This window comes from Rhea pennata, chromosome 7, assembly GCF_028389875.1.
Source record: "Rhea pennata isolate bPtePen1 chromosome 7, bPtePen1.pri, whole genome shotgun sequence".
Taxonomy (NCBI): domain Eukaryota; kingdom Metazoa; phylum Chordata; class Aves; order Rheiformes; family Rheidae; genus Rhea; species Rhea pennata.
In genome coordinates this window covers 19,245,333-19,267,675 of record NC_084669.1, presented here as the reverse complement: position 1 = coordinate 19,267,675, position 22,343 = coordinate 19,245,333, and the positions used below count along the sequence as shown (strand labels likewise).

At 38.4% G+C, this 22,343-nt stretch overlaps 2 protein-coding genes across 7 annotated transcripts in view; one reads left to right on the top strand and one right to left on the bottom strand.

The window, feature by feature from the left end:
* Positions 1-3,560, bottom strand: part of PANK1 (pantothenate kinase 1) — a 48,107-nt gene extending 44,547 nt beyond the window's left edge. For 5 of the 6 annotated variants that reach the window (XM_062579916.1, XM_062579915.1, XM_062579914.1 and 2 more), the window contains exons 1-3: positions 3,467-3,560; positions 2,659-2,776; positions 887-1,007 (exon numbers count right to left, since the gene is read on the bottom strand). The gene's annotated coding sequence lies outside the window, so the exon portion shown is untranslated. Of the gene's footprint in view, positions 1-886; positions 1,008-1,566; positions 2,054-2,658; positions 2,777-3,466 lie in introns of those variants that run through there. The other variant, XM_062579918.1, reaches the window with a different exon arrangement.
* Positions 3,561-3,854: 294 nt separating this feature from the next.
* The window catches only part of KIF20B (kinesin family member 20B), a 44,185-nt gene continuing 25,696 nt past the window's right edge, over positions 3,855-22,343 (top strand). The window contains exons 1-16 of the mRNA XM_062580029.1: positions 3,855-3,898; positions 6,144-6,300; positions 6,764-6,850; positions 6,949-7,065; positions 7,246-7,384; positions 9,513-9,697; positions 13,157-13,205; positions 13,862-14,056; positions 14,472-14,583; positions 15,076-15,147; positions 15,596-15,742; positions 17,525-17,687; positions 18,710-18,961; positions 19,744-19,883; positions 20,471-20,618; positions 21,615-21,882. Coding sequence (XP_062436013.1) covers positions 6,145-6,300; positions 6,764-6,850; positions 6,949-7,065; positions 7,246-7,384; positions 9,513-9,697; positions 13,157-13,205; positions 13,862-14,056; positions 14,472-14,583; positions 15,076-15,147; positions 15,596-15,742; positions 17,525-17,687; positions 18,710-18,961; positions 19,744-19,883; positions 20,471-20,618; positions 21,615-21,882 — 2,230 coding nt within the window. The 5' untranslated portion in view covers positions 3,855-3,898; position 6,144. The remainder of the gene's footprint in view (positions 3,899-6,143; positions 6,301-6,763; positions 6,851-6,948; positions 7,066-7,245; positions 7,385-9,512; positions 9,698-13,156; positions 13,206-13,861; positions 14,057-14,471; positions 14,584-15,075; positions 15,148-15,595; positions 15,743-17,524; positions 17,688-18,709; positions 18,962-19,743; positions 19,884-20,470; positions 20,619-21,614; positions 21,883-22,343) is intronic.

Below are 22,343 nucleotides of genomic sequence, written 5' to 3'. Positions count from 1 at the left end.
GACAAGTTGACTGTGAGCCAGCAATGTGCTCTTGTGGCCAAAAAGGCCAATGGTCTCCTGAGGTGCATTAGGAAGAGCGTTGTCAGCAGGTCGAGGGAGGTGATCCTGCCGCTCTCCTCAGCCCTGGGGAGGCCACATCCTATGTCCAATTACTATGTCCAAGTACTATGTCCAATTCTGGGCTCCCCAGTACAAGAGAGACATGGAGCTACTGGAGAGAGTCCAGTGTAGGGCTACGAAGATGATCAGAGGACTGGAGCATCTCTCTCATGACGAAAGGCTGCAAAAAATGGGCCTCCTTAGCCTGGAGAAGAGAAGACTGAGAGGGGATCTTAAAATATCTACAAATACGTTAACAGGGAGTGTCAAGGGCGTGGAGCCAGACTCTTTTCAGTGGTGCCATGCAACAGGACAAGAGGCAACAGGCACAAAGTGAAACACAGGAAGTTCCATCTGAATATAAGGAAAAACTTCTTCACTGTGAGAGTGACAGAGCACTGGAACAGGTTGTCCAGAAAAGTTGTGGAGTCTCCTTCTCTGAAGATACTCAAAACCCACCTGGATGCAATTCTGTCTAACATGCTCTAGGTGACCCTGCTTGAGCAGAGAGTTGGACTAGATGATCTCCAGAGGTCCATTCCAACCTCAACCATTCTGTGATTCTGTGATAACAGCACTAATTTTTCTTCTATAAACATGGTTTTAGAAAATACTTTGGACTACATGTTTTTAAAATGATTGTTTTACTGTTCACAGCACACATACTGTCATAAATACCTGATAATTACTTACACCATTCACTACATGACAATAAATTGATCAGATGAAACAGCTGATAAACTTCTAGGACAATACTTGGCTTATTTAATGTTAAAGTAGTTCTTACCATTTTCTCCAGTGGAGCTCACTTTTGTTGTAATGTTGATTAATTCGGTCTTTTGTTGTTTGGTCTGATCTGCAGACTGATGTCCAAATGCTTCCAAAATACTTAGCTACCAGTAGTGATCCTACAGCGTTTGTTGCCAGAGTTATGGAAAGGCCATAGAAAAGGAATTAAAAAAAAGAAGTAGATTTTCTTTGTCTTCCAGTTAGTAAAGCTTCAGTTCCTTTTGGTATTTTTATATACCCATATGCATATATACATACACATATACAAAATATATATATGTATTGGGATATTATCATATACATGCATACATTTATGTACTGGAATATTGTAATTATCTTTTTCAAATATTTCTCAATTATTATTCATCTTAGACTTAGCTCATTACAATTTACTCAGAGCGGCAGTTCAAGTAAGCAGATTGCAGAAACACTTAAGAAAAACACTTTTATTATCATTAATACTGTGATGATGACCTCTACTACTAAAGAAAAATATGAAGTAAATGAGCAGTTTTCAAAATCATGTGTTCCTAAAAATATCTCTATATGCATTAGAAATGCATATGAAGGCAACTGATTGGAGTGGGGCAGTGAGGGTACCACTCTATAGGCTCCTATTAAAGGAATTGTGAAATGCATCTACCTCACCGTACAAATGACAGAAGTGAAAAGCATTACCCTCAAAGATAGGGGTGAAAATGGGTGCTTCTGCTGCAGGCATAACTGAGCTAATGGTGCAGCCTGCCAAGATCACGTGGACAAAGCGCTGTTCTCCACCACGACAATCTTTCTCCAAGCCTCTTCTGTGACTGGGAACTGCAGAGTCTGTGCTGATCAGTTCCAGAGTAAACCTGCAGCAGAGACTTCAGCTCCAACAAAGACAGAAAAGCAGTTCTGTCTGTGCCTGATGGAGCTTGGGGAAAGCAGCACAGAACCAGTAATGGTGATGGCAAATTTGAGTGGTTTGCTAATTCTCTGGAGAAGGTGAGTTGAGTACAAAGAAGCAGAAGCTGAAGCCAGTCCCAATTTGGATGCTGCTCAGATGTGCTGAAGGATGCTGGGCCAAGTCCCAACAGTGTCAACTGTTTCTCTAATTACTTCTGACAGCAATATATAAGCTGGCTGAGATAGGCTGTCTCACAGGGCATCCTCTCACAACTCAGATGAGTAGAGTATCTGTAACTTTTGAATCTTGTCCCAGATAAAAGAAAGACATTTCTGAGGATAATGGGGAGAGTTCTAACAAGTCAAGAAAGTTCTTTTCTTTTTCCCCTTGGGGAATGGCAATATTGCTCTACGGGTTACAGAGAGTTTTAAAAAGAAAGATAATTAAATTTCAGTGAGTAAGGAGGTTCTTTAAAAGTTTTGGCAGCAGATAATTCTGTTGAAATTTGTTGTCATAGGCAGACCACTTAAGGAGAGTGTACTTGTGGAAAGCCGTAAAGATTATTTGCATAGATGGAATTTCATAATCTCCCACTCCAAAACAAGCTAGGTTGGATGTGCTGATTTAATGTCTTCTTTATCATGGCTTGCGTGAGGCTAGAAGCATATGTTATACCGCATTTTAGTTTGCTGCTTTTGTATGTTGATGATACCTGTTGGAGATACTAAATTAAATACGTACGGTGTGCAGTATTGTAAAACCAGTTTCAGAAACTTAATATTCAAATAAAATCAAAGTGTTGCTTGTAGCATAAGCTTTATGTTTGGGCTTAGCAAGGATTAATTTTCTGCATGAAATAACTCCCAACCTCCTTGGCAACATACCTTGCAAAATATTCTGAGAAGATCTTCATTTTTCTTTCCCTGCAAGTGGAAGACAACAACTTTCAAGTTTGCTAATAGGAGCCAATTCTTCCTTTCCTGTGAGCCATTATTCCCTCTCCTGGCATGAAAGAGGTGGAATGAGGTTAGTTCTGTAGTTTGCTGGATTTTTTAGGATACAAACTAAGCTAGTTTTAAAAATTTAGCCTAAATCTCAAATCTTGAAGAATGTTTATAAGGGTATTTCAGTTTTATTTCACAATTTCAAATTCAGAGTTGCATCATTTTGTGGTGGTAAACAGACCAGCTCTTGCAATACGGCCTGCATCCAAACTGAAATATGCATCTTTTACTGATAGGACACTGCCTCTGTTTAGAAGAAAGAAGGGATTTAATCTTAAAGATAACCTCATCGAAGCAGCTGATACAGGATCTGTGTAGAATTACTGTTTTTACAGCACTGCTTGCAGTAAGTGGCGTTCTTTTCTTCAAATGAAAAAGAAACCTTTGGTTTCTGGTCGTTACTGACTCCTTCCAAGTCACCTCTTAAGTCTAAAACAGGCATATATTCCTCATTAAGGTTCAGAAAAATCCTGTGTGAATCTAAGGGGAAACTCGTGGTGATTTTTCCCCCGCATTTCCCACAGCTGTCACTGGGTCACTATCGTAACCCGGGGCGAGGACCTGGCCCGGCCCGAGCACCGCACCGGGATTTCCCAGCGCCGCGCGGGCGCAGGGCACGGCCTGCGGCTCAGGCAGGCCGCCCGCCCTCGCCCCGGCGCCGCACCCGCGCATTACCGCGGCTGTTTACCTGTCCGACACCCTGCGAGGCGCTCGCACCCGGGCCGTGGGAGGAGTACCGCCGTCACCGCCCGGGGCGTCGCCGCCCGCGGAGCTGCGCCCGGCCCGGGCAGCGCCCGCCCGAGGCGGCGGCCGAGCCGCGGTGGCGGAGGTGCTGCATGTCACGGCGAAGGGACCGCGCGCGGCCGCCCTGGGTCCGCCCTCACGGCCGAGCCGCGCCGCCGCCCGCGGGCAAACGCGGCCCGGCCGCGCCGCCCCGCGCCGCGCCCCTCCGGACTACACTTCCCGTCGCGCCTTGCGCCGCGCCGGGGCCGCCGGGCCGCCCCGCCCCCCTCCCAGGGTGCCGCGCGGCGCAGCGCGCTGCCATTGGCCGGATTTGAAAGGAGCCCGCGGCGGCGGCGGCGGTTGTGCGGCGGTTGTGCGGCGGCGGCGGCTCGGGCAGGTGAGGGGGCCGCGGGGCCCCGGGGCGGGCAGCGCGGGAGCCGCCGCGGCTCCAGCGGGAGCAGGGGGCAAAGCCGCGAGGGTGGAGACAGCTGGCGGCGGCGAAGCTCGGTTTGTGCGGTTAGGCGTCGGGGCGGTGCTCTTGGCGCTCCTCGCGAGCGGCCGCGCTGCTCGCCTGCCTCAGGCCGCCTGTGCCCGCTGCGGCGCGGCCTGGCGGCGTTGCAGGCTGCGTGCCGGGGCGGCCGTGCCCTTGTGTGCTGCTGCATCCTCTTCTCTTAAGGTATCTGCAGCTTTAATGTCGGTTAGTGGGGTGAGCAGAGGTAAAATAAAGCATCTTCGCATACAAAACCATTTCAGTGGCTGCAACCAGGCTGCTATTACAGCAGTTAAGCTGCCAGCCCTGACTAACTGAGAGGCTGGAGGTTTTTATTTTTTTTTTCTTTCTTTCTTTTTTCCCCTCCTCTCCTCTCTGGCTACTTTTATTTTAATCAAGCTGATAGTACTTTGTCAAATAGTAAGTGAAATATTTAAGGTAGCCTCAGTGCTGTTTGAAACCTATAATGTAAAGAGAGATGAACAGTCAGTATCTTAGATTTTTCAATGGTCAAATGTTACCATTCTGAGTGCTGTACTTCTACATTGACTTTCAATTCAAGCTTTGAATAAAATTTATGTTTACCTATTGCCTCTTAAGCAACTAGGCATGGAATGAGAGCATAATCTTGACAAAATCCAGTTTAAAAGAAGTCTATATTTAAAGCAAATAAAATGACAGTTATCTAACAAACCTAATTCCTGACAAGGTCCGATAAAAGTTTAGCAATGTGATTTTTTTTTTCTCATAGCTGATGAAGGCCTCTAGACTGTGACAGCACAGATGTGTTTCTTTCTGCTTGTAACTTATTCTCATGTTAATATTTAATCAAGCTACAGTAATATTTCAGGCCAAGCTTCTCCCTAGTTTTATTTTTGTCATGCAGCTGACTGAAGAGCTATGGATTAGAAGAAGCAAAGCAATGTTTACTTTTTCTTCCAGTCCGCAGCTGCTCTTTGTGTTCAGGCCCCACAACTGTGGGAAACCGTGTGGTAGATATCTAATCCCTAGAATACTTGCTGCTATGGGCCATAAGCAGCTTCTAGTAAGTTATTCTGAACTTAATCTGTAATAAAAGCCCCAAGGTCACAACTGTATTTTGCAGGAAGCAATAGAAGCATAAAGAGTAGACATAATATACTAATATTTTTGAATAAAATTCACTAATGACTGTAGGAGGATGACCATGCCTCAAAAGGGTGGAAAATTCCAATGGTTCTAACCAGATCTGCCTAAGGGGAAGAACTGCCTTCCTGATGGTATGACCTCAGACAGAAAACTAAACCAGTCACCAGATTTACCAACATCTGGAAAGACTTTGATGCTGCTGGACACTCTAGTTCACCCTGTCTAGTATATCTATGGCTGCAGTTAATCTGCCTTGGAAAAAGGAGGCGGGGGAGAGAATTATTTCTAGAGTTAAATTAACTTTTTAAAGGTTTTATGTTAATTTCACCAGTTTACTGTCTATTAACACTGAATCAAGTTAACTTTCCTTTGCTATAGCAAATGTTCGTTGCCGAAATTCTTGTGCAAGAGGTGCAAAAGTCAATAGCTTATGGAGTAAAAATGAATTATTGCTCAAATGGAGTTTACCAATGGAGCCTTAGTAGTGCAAAATATATTAGATTTTCTTGGAGTGTGTCTGAATTCTGTCTTGCTTTAAGCTATATTGAGTTATTTCTGTAATACCAAACATAGATTGAGTCTTGTGTAGAAAGCCATGAAGCTTGGGTTGCTCCTGCAATGAGCCTCGATTCTAAAAGGACAATATAAACATAGTGGGCTGATGAAGAGGCTAAGGAGCAATATATATTTTTTTTTTTTTTTTAACTAAAGATATCTCTAAACATTTCTGTCTCTGACATCATGGTTTTAGTAAGGCAGTATTATATGGCCAAGACTTTTTTTTTTCCCCCTAGTAAACTGTTGCTTTTCATTGAAAGTAGAGTTTCTGTTCCCATTTCAGCCAGCTCCTAATCCCCCACTATCAGAAACATGTGACATAACTTGTACAAGTTATGAGCAGGATTTTTAAAAAAGCTCTCTCAAAGAAATTTCTAGCTATCGCATAGCTTCAGGCTGACTTAACTTCTAAAAGCTATTCGTTGTGTGGACAAAGAGCAAAAAAAATTGTTTTATTGTCTTGCAGGATGGAACAAGCTTTGGATAAAGAGAAAATCTTCAGACCGTCTTATATTGCTAGTGTTGAGCTGCCTCAAAGAACAGGACCAGTAAATGTGGAAGATATTAAAGCAGATCTGTCTGATGAATTTTCTTTAGTTTCTTCAAGCTCAGACATAAGCCTGGTAAGAACGCTTTAGTGCTTGCATTGTCTGGTACCCAAATGAAATCACTAAGTTATCTTTAATATGTTTTTGTCTGAAGGATGGGCTAAGTTGTTATTGTGTTGATACTTTGTTAGGTACGTCAATTTCTTGTTCATGTGCTCAATACCAGTTCAGAGCAGCTTAATCATAAGATGTTATGTGTTTTGTTCTTGGGTTCTAACTGACCTGAATGTAATGTGTGCGCTGCAAGATTGTTTTGAAACTGTAAGTTATTACAGTGAATTTCTGCAGGGACCTGAACACTTCAACTGATGTCGTGAATTCTTTAGATCTACTTGATATGGGAAGTAAAAGTAGTTGTAAACCCTTCCTGTGCTCCAGAATACTTAGATCTGATGAAAATAACACAATCTTAACTTGCTTTTCATCAAGTACAGAATCTAGTCACGTTTCCAGCCTCTGTCTATTTATTTATTTTTAGAGGAGCAGTTTGGAGTCTAAGGGACACATACAAGTTTGCCTTCGTATCAGGCCATTCACCTCCCTGGAAAAAGAAAATGAATCTCAGGTGTGACAATTCTTTTAAATCTAAAAATACTTCAATTTTTTTTCTATAAGCTGAACATGTTTTTTCATGCATGTATTGTTTGTGCTATCACTTAATAGGATTGTGTTTCACTTGAAGACTCAACAAGCATCATACTGAAGCCCCCCAAAAACTCTTTGAGTCGCCTGAGTGAAAAAACTGCTGGACAGCTGATACAGAAGTTCACTTTTTCACGAGTAAATGAATTGTCCTAAGCTTTTAACTGCTAAACAAGTTGTTTAATTTTTATTAATTAATACCAAGCAAATTAGATTTTTCTGACTTCTTAAAGTATATCAACAGTTTGTTTACTGTCTTAACAGCATCTAATGACTGCTTAAACAAAATGATGTTATCAATTTTCTGGTAATGCTCAGGTGTTTGGACCTGAAACAACTCAAGAAGAGTTCTTTGAAGGTACTATGAAGCAACCAGTGCAAGATTTCTTAGAAGGATATAATCGTCTTGTTTTCACATACGGTGTTACAAATGCTGGGAAAACCTACACATTCCAAGGTATGAGTAGCAATGGTGTTTCTGACTGGAATACTCTAACTTCTTACTTTGGTTTATACTCTAGTCTGTACGCATTTAAAGATCACTTACTACTATTCAGAAATATGTCAAAGTTTCCTCCCCTAATAAATATCACTAAACTGACAACAGTCAGATTTGACATGTATAGTGATTTCTTTGGAAGACCCTAACACAGTTGTGCCTTGTTCTGCCCCTCACTCACAAGTATTTTGAATGTGGTGGAGGTGGGGGCATCTAGGGAAATGAATACTCTGTATATCAGGATGTGAAAAGGTTGTAAATAACTTTATATCAAACTAACCTTTGACTTTCTTATATATGCATCTTCAAAAATGAAACAAACCTGGATGTTATGCCTTCAAATAAGGAATAATTTATCATAAAGAATAGACACATACTTGAAAGCAGTTCAGCATGCTTCAAAGTGTTTATCTTCAAGTTGTCTCTAATTGATGAGTTTAGCAATAACAATATCGTTAGTGATGTTGTTTCCTGAGGCACTATTTCTGTACTATTAAAGCTCAATATCCTCTCTGGGCAGAAGATGTCATCCTTTCTCTAGTTATCTTTCAAAACTTTTTAACAAATGAGAGGATTGGATTCAGATATCAGCAAATTCTTCTATAATAAAATGGTAATTTTAGATGCTATAGTAGTTAATTGTTATGTAGAAACTGTAAAAGGATGCTAAATATTTGTTGTGCTATATGAAGTTAATCTTTATCTGACTGATCCATTGTCTTCTGAGTAATCTTCTCTTCTAGGTAATCTTCTATTAGATGGGTTACGACTGAAGACTACTGCCAGTACTTTAAGCTTATCATTAGTCTGGGACAATAATTCCCTGTTGTATTAAATAATAGGTATATAAAATTTCTAAAATATGTAGTCCCCTATACTGGACTTTTTTTATATATATATATATATATATATATATAAATGATTTGCAGCATTTCAGATTCTGCAGACTTGATTATGGTATTACATTTTTGGCAAGTAACTATCCACTAGTAATAAAAATTGACAGGGTAGAATGGCAGAATTATCCTTTTGTAAAAAAGGATTTAATACAAATATCTTGAACTTTTTCAGTAGAAAATCAGCATTTGTGCTTGAGGGATGTGCTAAGCATTTGCTATAGGTCTTTTATTCAGAGAATCTAAAATTAACTTTTGGGTAAGTAGAAAATGGAGACACAGCTATAACACCTGAAACTTTTAGACAAGTCCTATCAAGCAGCAACTCCAGGACAGCCTTTGTGTCCTTGCTTCTTTACACTGGCTGTTACAGTCAAACGAAAGACTAATGGTAAGAATTGTAAAACTGTACTTTTAAAGAAACAGATTTAAGTCTGAGTATTGACACATCTTGTTAATCAATTTATTTACATCTTCATTGCCTGTAAGAAGGGGACTGTGAAAGCATAATGTAGGAGAGTGTACTTACTGTTGAGTAAATAGTTTCAAGTAAACGCTCCTGCTAACTTGGAATATTCTTAGTGTTGCAATAGGCAGGTGAGTAAAAGCTGCTGTCAGATGACTATTCTTTGTGGTTTTGCGATCAAGCGCACATGGATTTTTCACTTTTTGACCTTTTTTGCCTTTCTGATATGTAAGCAATATCCTCAGAGAAAAGGAGAGACATGAGGAAAGGAGGGAGTTACTTTTATCTACTACTGGTCACAGGCTTCTATAGGTTTTGTGGACTCTGGGATTAATGCATGGCTGCAACTGAGATATTGTTGCTGATAGTCTTTCGAGATTATTTCCTTGAGGGAGGAAAAAGCAGCCTATGAAATATAATTTACATACAAATACGTATAAAATGTTTTTCCTTGCAGCTGCGTTTGTGCAGAATATCCAACTGCTTTTTACTTTACACCTTTTATTATTTAAGGAGCGGCGCATCAACTGTTGTTGAAAGCCAAATACCTTCTAAAATGTACTATTAATTTCTACCATCTACAAATACAAAAAGTATTGCTTCAGGTGGTAACTGGCCTACAAGTTCTCAGCTATGCCTTAAGATTAGAATCTCATCTTTCAGTCTTCATCTTTGTGAACACTTTGTTCATGAGAGAATCAGGTCCTTTGTACATTGCTTACAGGAACAGAAGATGATGTTGGTATTCTGCCAAGGACTATGGATATGCTGTTTAAAAGTATTCAAGGAAAACTATACACAGCAATGGATCTCAAACCCCATCGGTGTAGAGATTATATAAAGCTGACTAAAGACCAAGTGAGAGAAGAAACTGCTATTAAAAATTCAATCCTTCGCCTAACCAAAGAGGTAAGAGGAGTGCTTCCTCTTATTTTGATGAGTATTGTCATCTGTGGATAGCTCAGTGATATCCTCTTCATTCTACATCATGAAGAGGCTATCTGCATTTGAGCATGGATGCTTCTATTTGTTGTTAGACACTCAAATTAACTAGCTGTAGTTAAGTGAGCAGTGGAACTAGTGAACAGTGATCTCCTAGGGATTTCTAATCTATGGCTGAATGCTTAATCGGATGTAAACTCCAAAGTGTTCTCTGTAGTTTGGGCATCTTAACTTGTTCTCTGGATCACTGATGCTTAAGAACTGAATGCAGGTAGCCATGGGATACTACTAGCTCTGCTCTTAGTCAATTGACTGCCTTCTAGGATTCCAAAAAGATGTTTGTGCTTTTGAGGCTCTCCTCTCTGTTTGGTGTAGTACTATTAAGGGAAGCTAAAAATAGAAATCTTACTGAAAAGAGAAATAAGCCAGTGAATTTCTAGGGAGTTGAATCAAAGTGGGCTTCTGATGGATTTTATTCTTATACTGATCACTCTATTGTTCATTGCTGAGCAGTCTTAAAACAAACTTCAGTTCTGTGAGTTGTCTGGAATTCTCAAGCTGTTTAGCCTAATTACAATTATGGGAGACTTCTGAATTAAAATAGTGGAGAAAAAAAGATCGTAGAAGTGAATGGAACACTAAAACCAAAGTCAAGCAGATGTCAAACTGAAATGAGAAAGGAATTGTCCTTTTCTTTCTCCTCTCCTCCATGAAAAGGCTGAAATATCTCCCAAATGCCTGTTAGGTTTTACTGGGGTATTCCACTAGGATGGAATGTATCTGCTATCTTGATTTTATCCACGATTTGAATGTGGACTTCTTCAGTGTGGAAGGCAGGTGGCAGTAATTCTTTAACCAGTATATGCAAACTCTTGGGAAAGAAGAAAGGTGAACAGAATTTCCCCTCCACTCTTTAATTTGCAACCTATTAATTGCAGGTAAGGATATTACCTGAAGTGTCACTCAACAGAACTTTTTATTATCTTATTCCATAAGTACAAGGCTGTGTTTTAACTCTGAAGATGCACTTTTCACTTCTTTTATGGTGATGAAACTCCAGTTAGCATAACAGCCCATTCACTGCAGTATTTGACAAATATTAACATGGATTTGTTGCTTTCCTTGATTTATAAAAACATCATTGCTAAACCAGTGGAAGGAGGAGACTGTCATGCAGACTTTACCTTGGTATAGACGAAATGTTCTGGCTTCTTCCAGAATGTGTAAACTCACTTTCTGCAGTAAAACGTCTGGTTTAGTCAGAAGATGCTTTGATTTACTTCCAATGGTGATCCTAGTTTGTGAAGCCAAAATGTGGTTCTACTTAGACAGCTAAGAAAACTTGCTCAAGGAGAGTAGAACTTGAGAGGGCAAGCTCTGTCCTGTGTCTTTCCAGGCGTAAGCAAGACTCAGTGTTGGGTTTTCTTAATTTTCTTTCTCCCCTGTTTCTCAGTTACTTTTAGTAAAGCCTCACATCTCATAACCATGAACTGACTTTGTCAACTTCAACATTGGTACTGTCTGAGACTATCATATCACACTCTTTTCCCCTCTCCTCCCTCTTTAGAAAGATTCTGTAGAAAGCACTGCTTTCTTCTGTGTGTTTAATGGTGGCGCTCTTTTTGCAGTCCTTAGCATGTAGCAACACCAGAAGGATAAATTTTAGGGAAAGAATTTCAACCTGTGAAGTTCTCACTGTAGCATGCTTAACAATACTCTCTTTTTTTCGTAAAATCAAATTTTTCACCTGGATTCTTTTGTCCTACCACATTCCTGGCTTCAAGAGTTTTAAAAAGGATCTAATATCATTGTTAGTGAGAGCAGAGATGGTTTCTTTGAGGAATAGAACTCAATGGAGAAAGTTAGTATTTGTGAAACTGCTGTGGTTGGAGGCAATGGGGACCTTTATGGAGATTTATTAAATTTGCTATATAGTAGTATGGTATTTGACAAAAACTTGAGGTCATACACTTTACTATAGAAGCAAAAGCACTTTACTGGAAATATTTTAACAGCATCATCCTGAATCTACAGTCTTATTTTGTATTAAGTTTTAGAAATTCTGAACATAGGACAACTTCTATAATACATTAAGTTGATATAACTGAGAGTTACTTTAATATTAAAATCTCCCAATCTGTAGATAAGTTGAGAGAAACTGTAAAGCCTTGCAGACTTCTAGAATCTCCTCCTTTTTAGGAAAGGAAGGGGAAAAAAAGTCTGCCTTAAAGTCTTTCCCTAATAATTTTTAAGGATTTCAGGGAAATCTATTGTATACATGCTGGAATGCAAGCTGTGTAAAACATCTGGGCTAACAGAGGATATAGGAATAAAATACATGAGATGGAGAGCTACTTCCAGATTCAGCCTGTAACAGCAGACTGAGGAAATTTGTATGCATAGTGTGGCGCTCCTCTGGTTTCTGAATTTTTCTTTGTACAAACAATACTTAAGTAGATGTAACAAAATTCATAAACTTCAGTAGAGCCAGTTCTAGGTGTGTTCTGGGTATGTAAAGCTAAAAAGCTTCCTAGAAGCTTTAATGTAGACACTTGTTCATCCCTTGAATCATTTGATGGAATCTAGCTTCCGACAGAATCTAGCTTCCTATGAAATATACTCATGGCAATACATGAAATCTGTTTTTTAATGTTTTCATTCCTTAAGCATAATGCTCTCTATAGATTAGTCACATTTCTTTGCAGCTATATTGTAAAGGTTAAAGCTAGCAACTGAATGCATGTGTATGAACCTCAAGCTCTAGCAATAGAAATTTGTTTTATCTTAATTTTTTTGAAAGCTTGGCAAAAGAGTGGGGGTTTTTTGTTTGTTTTGTCCTTCCCTTTTTAAACTTCAATCTTCATGATTTTCAACTGGAAATGTTTCTATGGCCTTTGTTATGAGGTAACTGGTTGCTCATCTAAAATATAAATGAGAAAGTGTTCTAGCTTTACTGCTATTTCTGAGAGTTGAACTTGTAAGCCATGAGATCTAGAAGTCTTGAAATAGCAAAATAATAACAATTTCAGGAGACTGTAGATTCACGAGGTGAAATGTAATGTGGAAAATGCAACTGGCCTGTTACAAATCATACTGTTAAATCACCTTGTTCCTGAGTGGGCTACTGCCCCTCCGTTTGCTATAAACTGTTTTCATCTGGATCACCAGACTGAAATACCTATCGTGATAGGATGTGATGCAAGGGAAATGCTGGAGTGACCATGAAGGTAAGAACAATCCTTTCAGTGGGAGTGTACGGGTGCATTGAACTAGACGCAATGTGTAGCCAGCATCTTTCCATTGGCAGAATATTGCAGCTATGCTGTATGACCATGTAGTAGGACAATAGAGCTGTTAGAAAAGTGGCAGATTGTAATTGGTTTTACTGTGAACAATACATCTTAAAGTCTTTGTTTTCTTTTGTAGGTAGACCATCAATATAGCACTCACAGCAAAGCACCAGTTGATTCTAAGGGTATGTTTCATGTTAAAGAATTACAGTTAAAAACATACTGGCAAAGAAGTTTGCTTTCATGTCAACAAAGTGATTTCTAACCTGGGTTAATAACAAAAGAACTATTTGGCACTTGTTTACATACTTGTGATTTGGGTAGTGAGTGAATATCTAGGTAGAAAAGCCAAGGATAAAAATAGAAGACTGTCTGTGCATCCAGCCCAAAAGTGATACTAAATGAGGTGAGACTCTGATCGGGAAGGGTAGTACTGCTTGGCCTGTGGGCCTTAATACTATCCTGATAGGCTTTTTGAGCACTCCATAGAAACCTAATTGTGGCATAAACCCCCTAAATACTAAGTTTTTCTTAAAAGGATAGTGGTAAAATAAATAGAATTAATTCTGTTTTCTTTAATCTCTTGATAAATCAAGGTCGGTTTGATAGTCTTTGCAACTGAAAAAGAAGTGACAGAGTAGTGGGGTTTCTTGCACCAGTGTAGGATAAGCATATGGCTTCCAGCTACTTGAGGAAGAAAGAAAATTCCAATGGATTCTTGTCTAGAGAATCTTTTTTAGAGGTTGCTGTTGTATGAATTTTCACTTATATTTAATTTTTGGAAATGAATTTCAATCCACTAGATCCATATAGACTTACGATACTTCATACTTTTTGGCAGATTTGAAAGAACACTTAAAAGAATCGGAGCAATCTGGTCCAAGTGTGGAGAATTGCATGAAATTTTCTGTCTGGGTTTCGTTTTTCGAGATTTACAATGAATGCTTTTATGACTTACTGATTCCAGTATCAAATGAGAAGAAGAGAAGAACACTACGTCTTGCACAAGACATTAAGGGATGTTCGTATGTAAAAGGTGATTAGCATACATTGCAAATACCCAAACTTGGCTGTGGAAACTTCAGTTTTTCTGTATTAAGAGGTGTGTTTCTTTCTAGATCAAACTCTAACTGTAGCACTGTAAACTTCTGCTTTATATGTAAAAGGTGACAGACTCCCTATGCATACATATAAATAATGGGTGTATATGTATATGTGTGATATATATGTGCACATATTTGTCATTATATAGTCCATGATATACTTAGCCTTCCTTTCCTGTGGGAGGTGGATATTGATCCTCTTTATCATCATTTAATAGTTTCTATCTGAAACAGACCTACTAAAATGTTTGTATGTCTTCAGTAGATGTATTTGGTGTGCACAGTCTCCTGCTCTATTTATTTTTGCTAATTATATTTACAAGATGATCATCTTTTTTCTTCCTAAAGATCTGCAGTGGGTTCAGATTTCTGATTCTAAAGAAGCTTTTAGACTTCTAAAACTGGGGTTGAAACACCAGAGTATTGCAAGCACAAAGCTAAATACTTCTTCTAGCAGAAGGTGAGAAAAACATTGAGTATAGGATGTTTGGGGAGGAGGAGAAATTAAAATAGAATCTGGCTTTTGGGAGGGGGAGAGGCTTTGCCAAATCCTAAATATCTAGGATTCGGTTCTAACAACCTATAACAGTGTATGACCCAATGTTTTGAGCCAAAAGGATTCCATCTTGCTGCAGGATGAACATGCATAAAAGCTAACAGCATTTTTTAAAAAATATTCTCCTTCAAGCAAAAACATTTAGCTTCCTTCTACCCAAAAGTCACCTATTACAATGTAAAAGCTTGGAGGTATACTCTAATAAGTGTTTTTTTCTTTTTTTTAAAAAAAAGGCAAAAATCTTTTTAAAAAGCTTGTATTGTAATTGAATGAGTAAATACTTAGCTATGCTGGCAGATTCTGAAGTTTTTAAACAATGCTTTAGGGACTAAAAATACTTCGAAATTGTTGGTCTTATTTCATCACTTCTCAGCTGTCTTAAATTTTTTCTTTTAGTCATAGCATATTCACAGTTAAGGTACTAAAAATTGAAGATTCAGAAGTACCACGAGTGACACGAGTCAATGAGTAAGTTCAGAGCTGAGTCTCCCTCTTTTTCCAGGAGTGATATTGCCAACTTTACTACTATTCTTTATTGGTTCAGTCATACTGTGCTATATACCCAGTGCTCCGCCCATAGCACTTAATGCACAAATGGTGGTTCTCTGGTTCATGCATTCATGTGGTACTTGGTGCTCTATCTTAAGCCAACAATGCTATTCTATATTTTACCCCCTTTACTCAGCATGAGATTCTTCTAATCAACAATACCCAACTTCTAATCTTGTGCAAGTCCTTGTGCAATTCCTTAGAAGGAAGAGGATGGGAAAGTAGTGTTGAAAGGGATGGGAGGGTTTCAGTGGTTGAAGACCAAGAAACTTTTTTCTCTGGAAAAAAAAAAAAAAAAGTTGAGAACAGTGAATAATTTGTAGGTGTTTTGAAATAAGAGATGTGAATTTTCCTTATATGCTTTCAGGTTGTCACTTTGTGATCTTGCTGGTTCAGAAAGATGTACTAAGACGCGCAATGAAGGTGATAGATTGAAAGAGAGTGGAAATATAAACACCTCCCTTCTTATTCTGGGCAAGTGTATAAATGCACTCAAGAACTGTCAACAGTCTAAGTAAGTCCCTTTAACAATTGCTTACTTAATATAGCAGTTGAAAGCTACTGTTTAAAATATACAATAAGTTTTGATGGAAAAGATGTATAGACTTTCCAGGTCTGGAAAGTCTTGTTGACCTACTGAAGTCATTTTTAAACTTGTTATCCTTGATTTTGGTAGATTACTCAAATTCAAATATTCTTTAAACATGTCATGGACCTCAGTGACTTTTTGATAAGATTTATTCAAGTTTTCTTGAGTTTTACTTAAACCTTTCTTTTGCTAGTGTCATAGTTAATATTGTGAAGAGTCAAAATTTCAGTTTTTTATTCCTCGCTTGTTAGCTAACTATTTTCTATGTACTTCTAATGTAGCCTTTTCCATCAGCAGGATATTGTTGTATGCTGTCATAACGGTGTACTCTTCTACAAAATATGTTCACTGCGAGTTGATTCCCTGCTTCCTCCCTTCCCTCCCCCAACCCCTCATGGTGTAACTAACCATATGCAGACAGATAGAAAAAAGCCTCCACACTACTTAAGCCTCAACTGTAGTGACCTAAATGAGACTGAAGTAATGCATAAATTTCTGCTAGCTGTCCAAACAGTACAATATATAGTCACACATGGGCATAGCTGTCTAAGAACCGATTTCTCCACAGGTTCTAGTTTGAAGATCTGTTTATGTCCCAGAAGTTAAATCAACTCCCAGTCAAACTGCTGGGTTTTTTTTCCCTGTTGTGCTTTGCCAAATTCATTTGCACTGTAACATGTTTCTTGACAGCTTATTCAAAGTCAGTCACACTTTAAAAATTAGACAAAGACTTGTCTATTGTTCATGTTCCTGATAACCCTAACTTTTGTGAATTAATCTTTCTTCCCTTCCTGTTGTTGCTAGATGGGACAGACGCATTAAAACTAGCTACTTGTTTAAAAAATTGCTAACATTCAGAGTATTTTTTTCGGATCCTAATAACTAAAGAACACTTCTGTGTTGTTGTAAAATCTCAAGGTATTAATGGATGCATCTTATGGGCTGAGTAGGAAGCAGTAATTTTGTTAAAATGTCTGTTTGTCACTCTAGCAGCAAAGCTACTTATGAAACGTGAAAGGTGCTCTAACAAGGGTGTTGCACTCTGGAGCCCTTTAGTGCTATTAGTGAAACTGAATGGCTGTTATGTCCAAAATACAGGTGACCTACACAGCAGCAAGTGTGTTTAGTCGTGTTTTGGGAATTTCCATTTAACTTCCTATAGACATCCAAACATCCACCACCAGCTGTTTAATTCTATGGCACAGCTTCTTTAGGAAATGCCAAACTGCTGTGTATTAGATGAATAAAATTTTATGGGAAGAACTTCCATGTGTCTGGTGTTTATTTTCTTGCCTGGGCACTTGCTGTTCTCTATTCTCAGAGACCAGATACTGAGCTGATAGGGCTCTGTGATATATTGAATGCTGCTTGCCTAGAACTAAATATATCCATCTCCTTAATGTGATAAGGAAAAGGATGCAATATGGCCTACCCTAGGTTAAATGTTGAGTGCACTTTTTGATCTAAGTGCTTGCATTGATTGTTATTTAGTCATTCATTATCGCTTCTGATAGGCTACAGTAATACAATCTAAACTGCTATACAAACTGCTATGCAACCTCTCTACAAACAACAGAAAACAATTCTAAATCATTTAAAGTCCTACTGCCACTGTATGGTATAAATATTTTTCAAGTCTTCAAGCTAGATAGGTCTTGTACTGACTGGAAGCTGTCTAATTTCTGATTATCTATTTCTGTCTTAAAGGTTGCAGCAGCACATACCATTTCGGGAAAGTAAATTAACTCATTTCCTTCAAGGTTTCTTCAGTGGAAGAGGGAAGGTTTACATGATAGTAAATATAAGCCAATGTGCTTCAGCATATGATGAAACACTCAATGTGCTGAAGTTCTCTGCCATTGCACAAAAAGTAAGTGTGCTATTGTTGTATTGATCATGCTCTTCTGATTTGCCTTTAAAGGGAAAGCTCCCTTGTTTTTAAGAATATGAATTGTGTTACTAATTTTCTTTAGAATCTCTTATGCTGCCATTAAATTTTCTAGTTACTTTTTTGTCGGGCTCTGCTTCCTTGTAAAGCTATTTAAAAGGCTATGCTGGGTAATACCCTCTTTGAGTGGCAGGGGAGCATCTCCAGCTAAAAATCTGTAATCCATAATTCTGGCAAGCTTCCAAGGACTCTTTGTATTTGGAAGAAGTTCCTTGTGATTTAAGTAAACATTCCTTCTCTACTCATAACGTGCTCCAACTAGGGAGAGCACTGCTACTTGCCTCTGTATGCTACTGCTGTCCTGCTCATGTCAGATATTGGAAAAATAGATTGAGCAGCAAAAAGGGCATAGAAGGTCTTTTTATTTTTTGTGTGTGTGTCCTTAGAGGCTTTTGTGGGAAACTAGAGATTATGCAGAATGTGTAAGAGTTAATACAGTGCTGATATAACCCTGATGAAATTTGCTGCAGCCTTAAATGAAAATCACGGAAAAATGACTTTTTTAATCTACCATGTTAAAGGACAACAGGTAGACCTTTGGGAGCTGGACACATCTAAATAGGTTAAGCCTGAGATTAGAGGGAGAAGAGTGTGAGGGTGACACAATTATGTAAAAAAATGGGATTTGTAGGGTGACAGTTGCATGTAATACATCTAGGAAAAACAAAACAAACAAATACAAAAATCTGCTTGTAGAAGAAGTGCCAGCCTTCCCGTGGAGTTGTCCAGCTAATGAAAATTGGTGCTTCAGGAATCAAAAGAAAGGCTGGATGCTGAAATGACTCCTCTGTTCTAGCTGGAAACTGGTATAATAGTGACTAAACAGAGCATACACTGGGGAAGTAGCATACCCAGGAGAGTTATAGGTAAGAGCAGGTGTTTCTTGGAAGTGTCAGGAAAGGTTTAAGAAATACTGATGGCTGTTCTTTATTTTTTTTGAGTAGGTTTTAGTTCTGGATGCTTCTGTTCTTCCTCAAGACCAGTCGTTTAGCCAGAAATCAGTAAGAGAATCATCACTACTTGGTGATGCTAAAATGCCAATAACGAGGAAAAGAGCCACAATACTTTGGGACAGGAGCTTGGAAGATGTGATTGAAGGTGATGATGAGATGGAAGAACAGCATAATATGTCAGGAGAGGAAGCAGTGCAGAAATACGATGAAAATAAAGTTGTTCTTGGAAAGGAAGAATATATGGTATGTAGCAGGATTACTTTAAAAATCAGTGTAGCACTGAACTTTTAAACAATGTATTCTCCTTCTTCCCCTGTCTTTTCCCTGCTCCTTCCAATTGCCCTCACTTTTCCCCAAAGCCAGTGTTGTGAGCTGGAAGTGGGATTACTTGTGTAATTGCTGTCTTACTGTCTGTTGCGGGAAACATGTATCAAATACATGTAAATCCAGACTGAGGAATGAGGGTTGCAGACTTGATTTTTTTTCTCTGATATTAGTAACCTGTGGTCAGCTCAGAGCAAGGAATATCTGTTTTTCAGCGGTACAGGTATCTTTCGTCGGTTTTCTGTATACAAGAAAGTACCGAAAATACTTTTCAAGTAAAAATTCTGGTCTATTTTGGAACAGTACTTGCTTAAAAAGCCTTTCTAGGAAAGGTATAAGGGAGAGACTAGAGGGCTGGAGGCTCTTTGGAAATTTCCTTCATGTCATTCAAGAAATAAGCATTTAAAAGAGTTAAATCCTTTAGAACTGAAACTTAAAAGAATATTTCAAGAAATCCTGTAATAAACTTTTCTGTGAATGCCTATTCTGTGCAGAATTGTAAATGTACCAATGGTACTGTACCAGTACTAAACAACAGATGCTTCAATCTAGTCACGAATGCTGTTCATCAGCTAATAAAAGAAAAAACACCCTTCAGATTAGAAGAATCAATTGTAGTGTTAGTCTTTTCAGGAATGGGGAAAAAATTACTTCTGGGAAACTACTGCTTTATGGAAAAAAAATACTAATGATAATTCTAGACACTGCTGAGTCTTATAGAAGACTTGAAGAACAAACTTATTGCTGAGAGGAGGGATAAATTACTGCTGGAACTGAAAATCCGGGAAGAAGTGACACAAGAATTTACCCAGTATTTCACAAGGCGGGAAATAGATTTCAAGTAAGTTAACTTCAAGGATTTCTAAACCTATAAGGAGTGAGTGGGGTGTGTGTGTGTGTATACACACATACACATATATAATATAAACAATTTAAATCTGTCTTGTGGTCAGAATAGACCACACCTTTTTTTTTTCTGGTAGAGTTGACATTTCTGTTAATATGTCAGTTTCTATCTGGGCTATGAGTTCAGGAATAATCCTCAGTAGGTGGAATCTATAAGCAATATGTATTCTTGAACTCTTTTTCAGAGTAAGAGCTTTGTTAACCTGCCCACAGAAGGGATAACACTTACAAATTCCTTGGTTGCTGTAGTCATAGTGATACTCTAGATTAGTGTTTTGGCTCAAGAAGTTTATCTACAAACTTTTTCAGTGGTCTGTGTAGTTGGTGTGCACACACTTGTCTGCCCCTGTTCTTGAGCAAGACATAATAAAGAAGGGCTGCTACACCAGAACAGAAGTGTTATGCTACCATGCTAAAAGTATAGGCAGAACATCTTTACCTATAGGAGGCCTGTTGTGCTAGTGACTTCTTAACATTTCAAACTAGTTGGCTTTTAGCAGATGTCTTTCTTTCCTACTGCAGAGAGTGTCTTTCTCATGAACGGGAGCGACTTGAAGAAAATTCTGAAAGACGTTTGGAAATCTTTAAGGAACTTGTAAATGGTTATACCAAAAGTCTTGATGAAGAAAAATCAAAGGATCTGCCTTGCAGTGAGCAAGCTCGGCCTCTGGTATTTTATTTCTATTTTGTTCCCAAACATCTGAGCTTTTACTAACCTTCTGTTAAATTAGCCAAAATGCATCTTCTGGTTTTTGAAGGATTATTTCAAGGAATAACATGTTGTGTAATTCTATCCCTAGATAGATACACCAATATCTCACTTAATAGGTGGAAGTATTAGGCCTTATACACACGTTCTAAATCTGCTGCACCCTCCCATTACCTCCTCCTGTCCTCCAAATTTTTGGAGTGAAACAGTGACAATTACTATATACAAATAAATTGAAAATAACTGCTGTTATGGTATAAATTGAGTTAAGTGCTATCAAACACTATTTAAAGTGTTTGAAATCTGGATTTTTCTTTTCTCTCAGTGTGTGGATTGTACTAAAGGATTCCTAGGTGGTTTTCCCTATCCCTGCCCCTCTTAAGGCTGTTTTAGCTACAACTTAAGCAATGAGAATTATATGTACACTTAAAGCATAACTAGACTCTTAGTTTGAGGCAGGCTCTTATTAATTTGGAAAAAAATTGATTTTAAAAATGACAGGAAAACATTTAAAACTCAATATATTGCATGCATCTTTGTTCTGCTTCCTATGAGGTTAGCACAGAACTTATTTCATATTTCAAACTTTTATTGATGTATGGAAATTCCAGGCATATTCATCTTTCCAAAACTATTCACCTACTATGTCCAGTCTGTTTGCATCAGGAAAAAATACTAGCTTCCATAATTAAGTGGAATGTCTTTGTGGTGATATAGCAGGAAATGTGATAGTGGATCACTAAATGCTGTGAAAATAAGGTAGCTATTAACTGATAATGGAAATTTGGGTGTAGAAAAGTTGGCAATCAATTAGCATATGAAATAACAATTAAGAGACTGATGTTAAAACTGTCTTATATGGTTAAACTCATAAGGGTCTTTCAAATTTGCTGTGGAAATAATGGCTGTTCTATCATTTGCTATTTCTAAAAAGACATGATATGTATTGTCTTTCAGAATGGAGGATATAGCGTAGTTCCAGACAGCTGCACTGATCTTGAGGGCATTATTGATTCCCTGCAGAATGATGTCATTGATATTAAAAAACAAGCAGAAGCAGCACACAGATATATCATGTCCCTAGAGGACCCCCAGGAAGCTATAGGTTGGCTTGAGAAACAACTAGGAAAAACTACCACTGAACTAACTAAGACTAAAGAGGAGCTGACAAAAAAAACCACTGAACTCATGAAAACTGAAGAAGAGCTGACAAAGAAAAACAGAGGTGAGTTGAGCATAAAAGTGCTCAGCAGGACGGGGGGGAAAAATGACTGAACTTCTGTAGAATAGAAAATACTAGTATTTAATACAATTCAATTAACTGGGAACATTAAAAAAAAAAAAAAAAGGCCCCACCCCCACCTTCGATCAAATTTACATTTACAGTGATGGTAACCAGTTAATCAGTTCTGTGCTGTATCTGATGGACTTTCACCAGTTTTAGTTATTCTGTCTTTAAGACCAAGCTTAAAGCTGTCTTTTAGACTTCCTGTCAGGAAGCTCAGCTTGTGGTATGGGGTGAAATGTCAAGATTAATTCCTGATCTAATGATTATATTAATCTCTGCATTTTTTTTTCCTTTCTGCTCTATCCCCTTATTACAAAAAAATCTATTAAGGTTTTTAGGAACACTTACCACTTTCACATCATATTGTGCTTGTGTAGCTGCTTATTACTTCTTTCGTA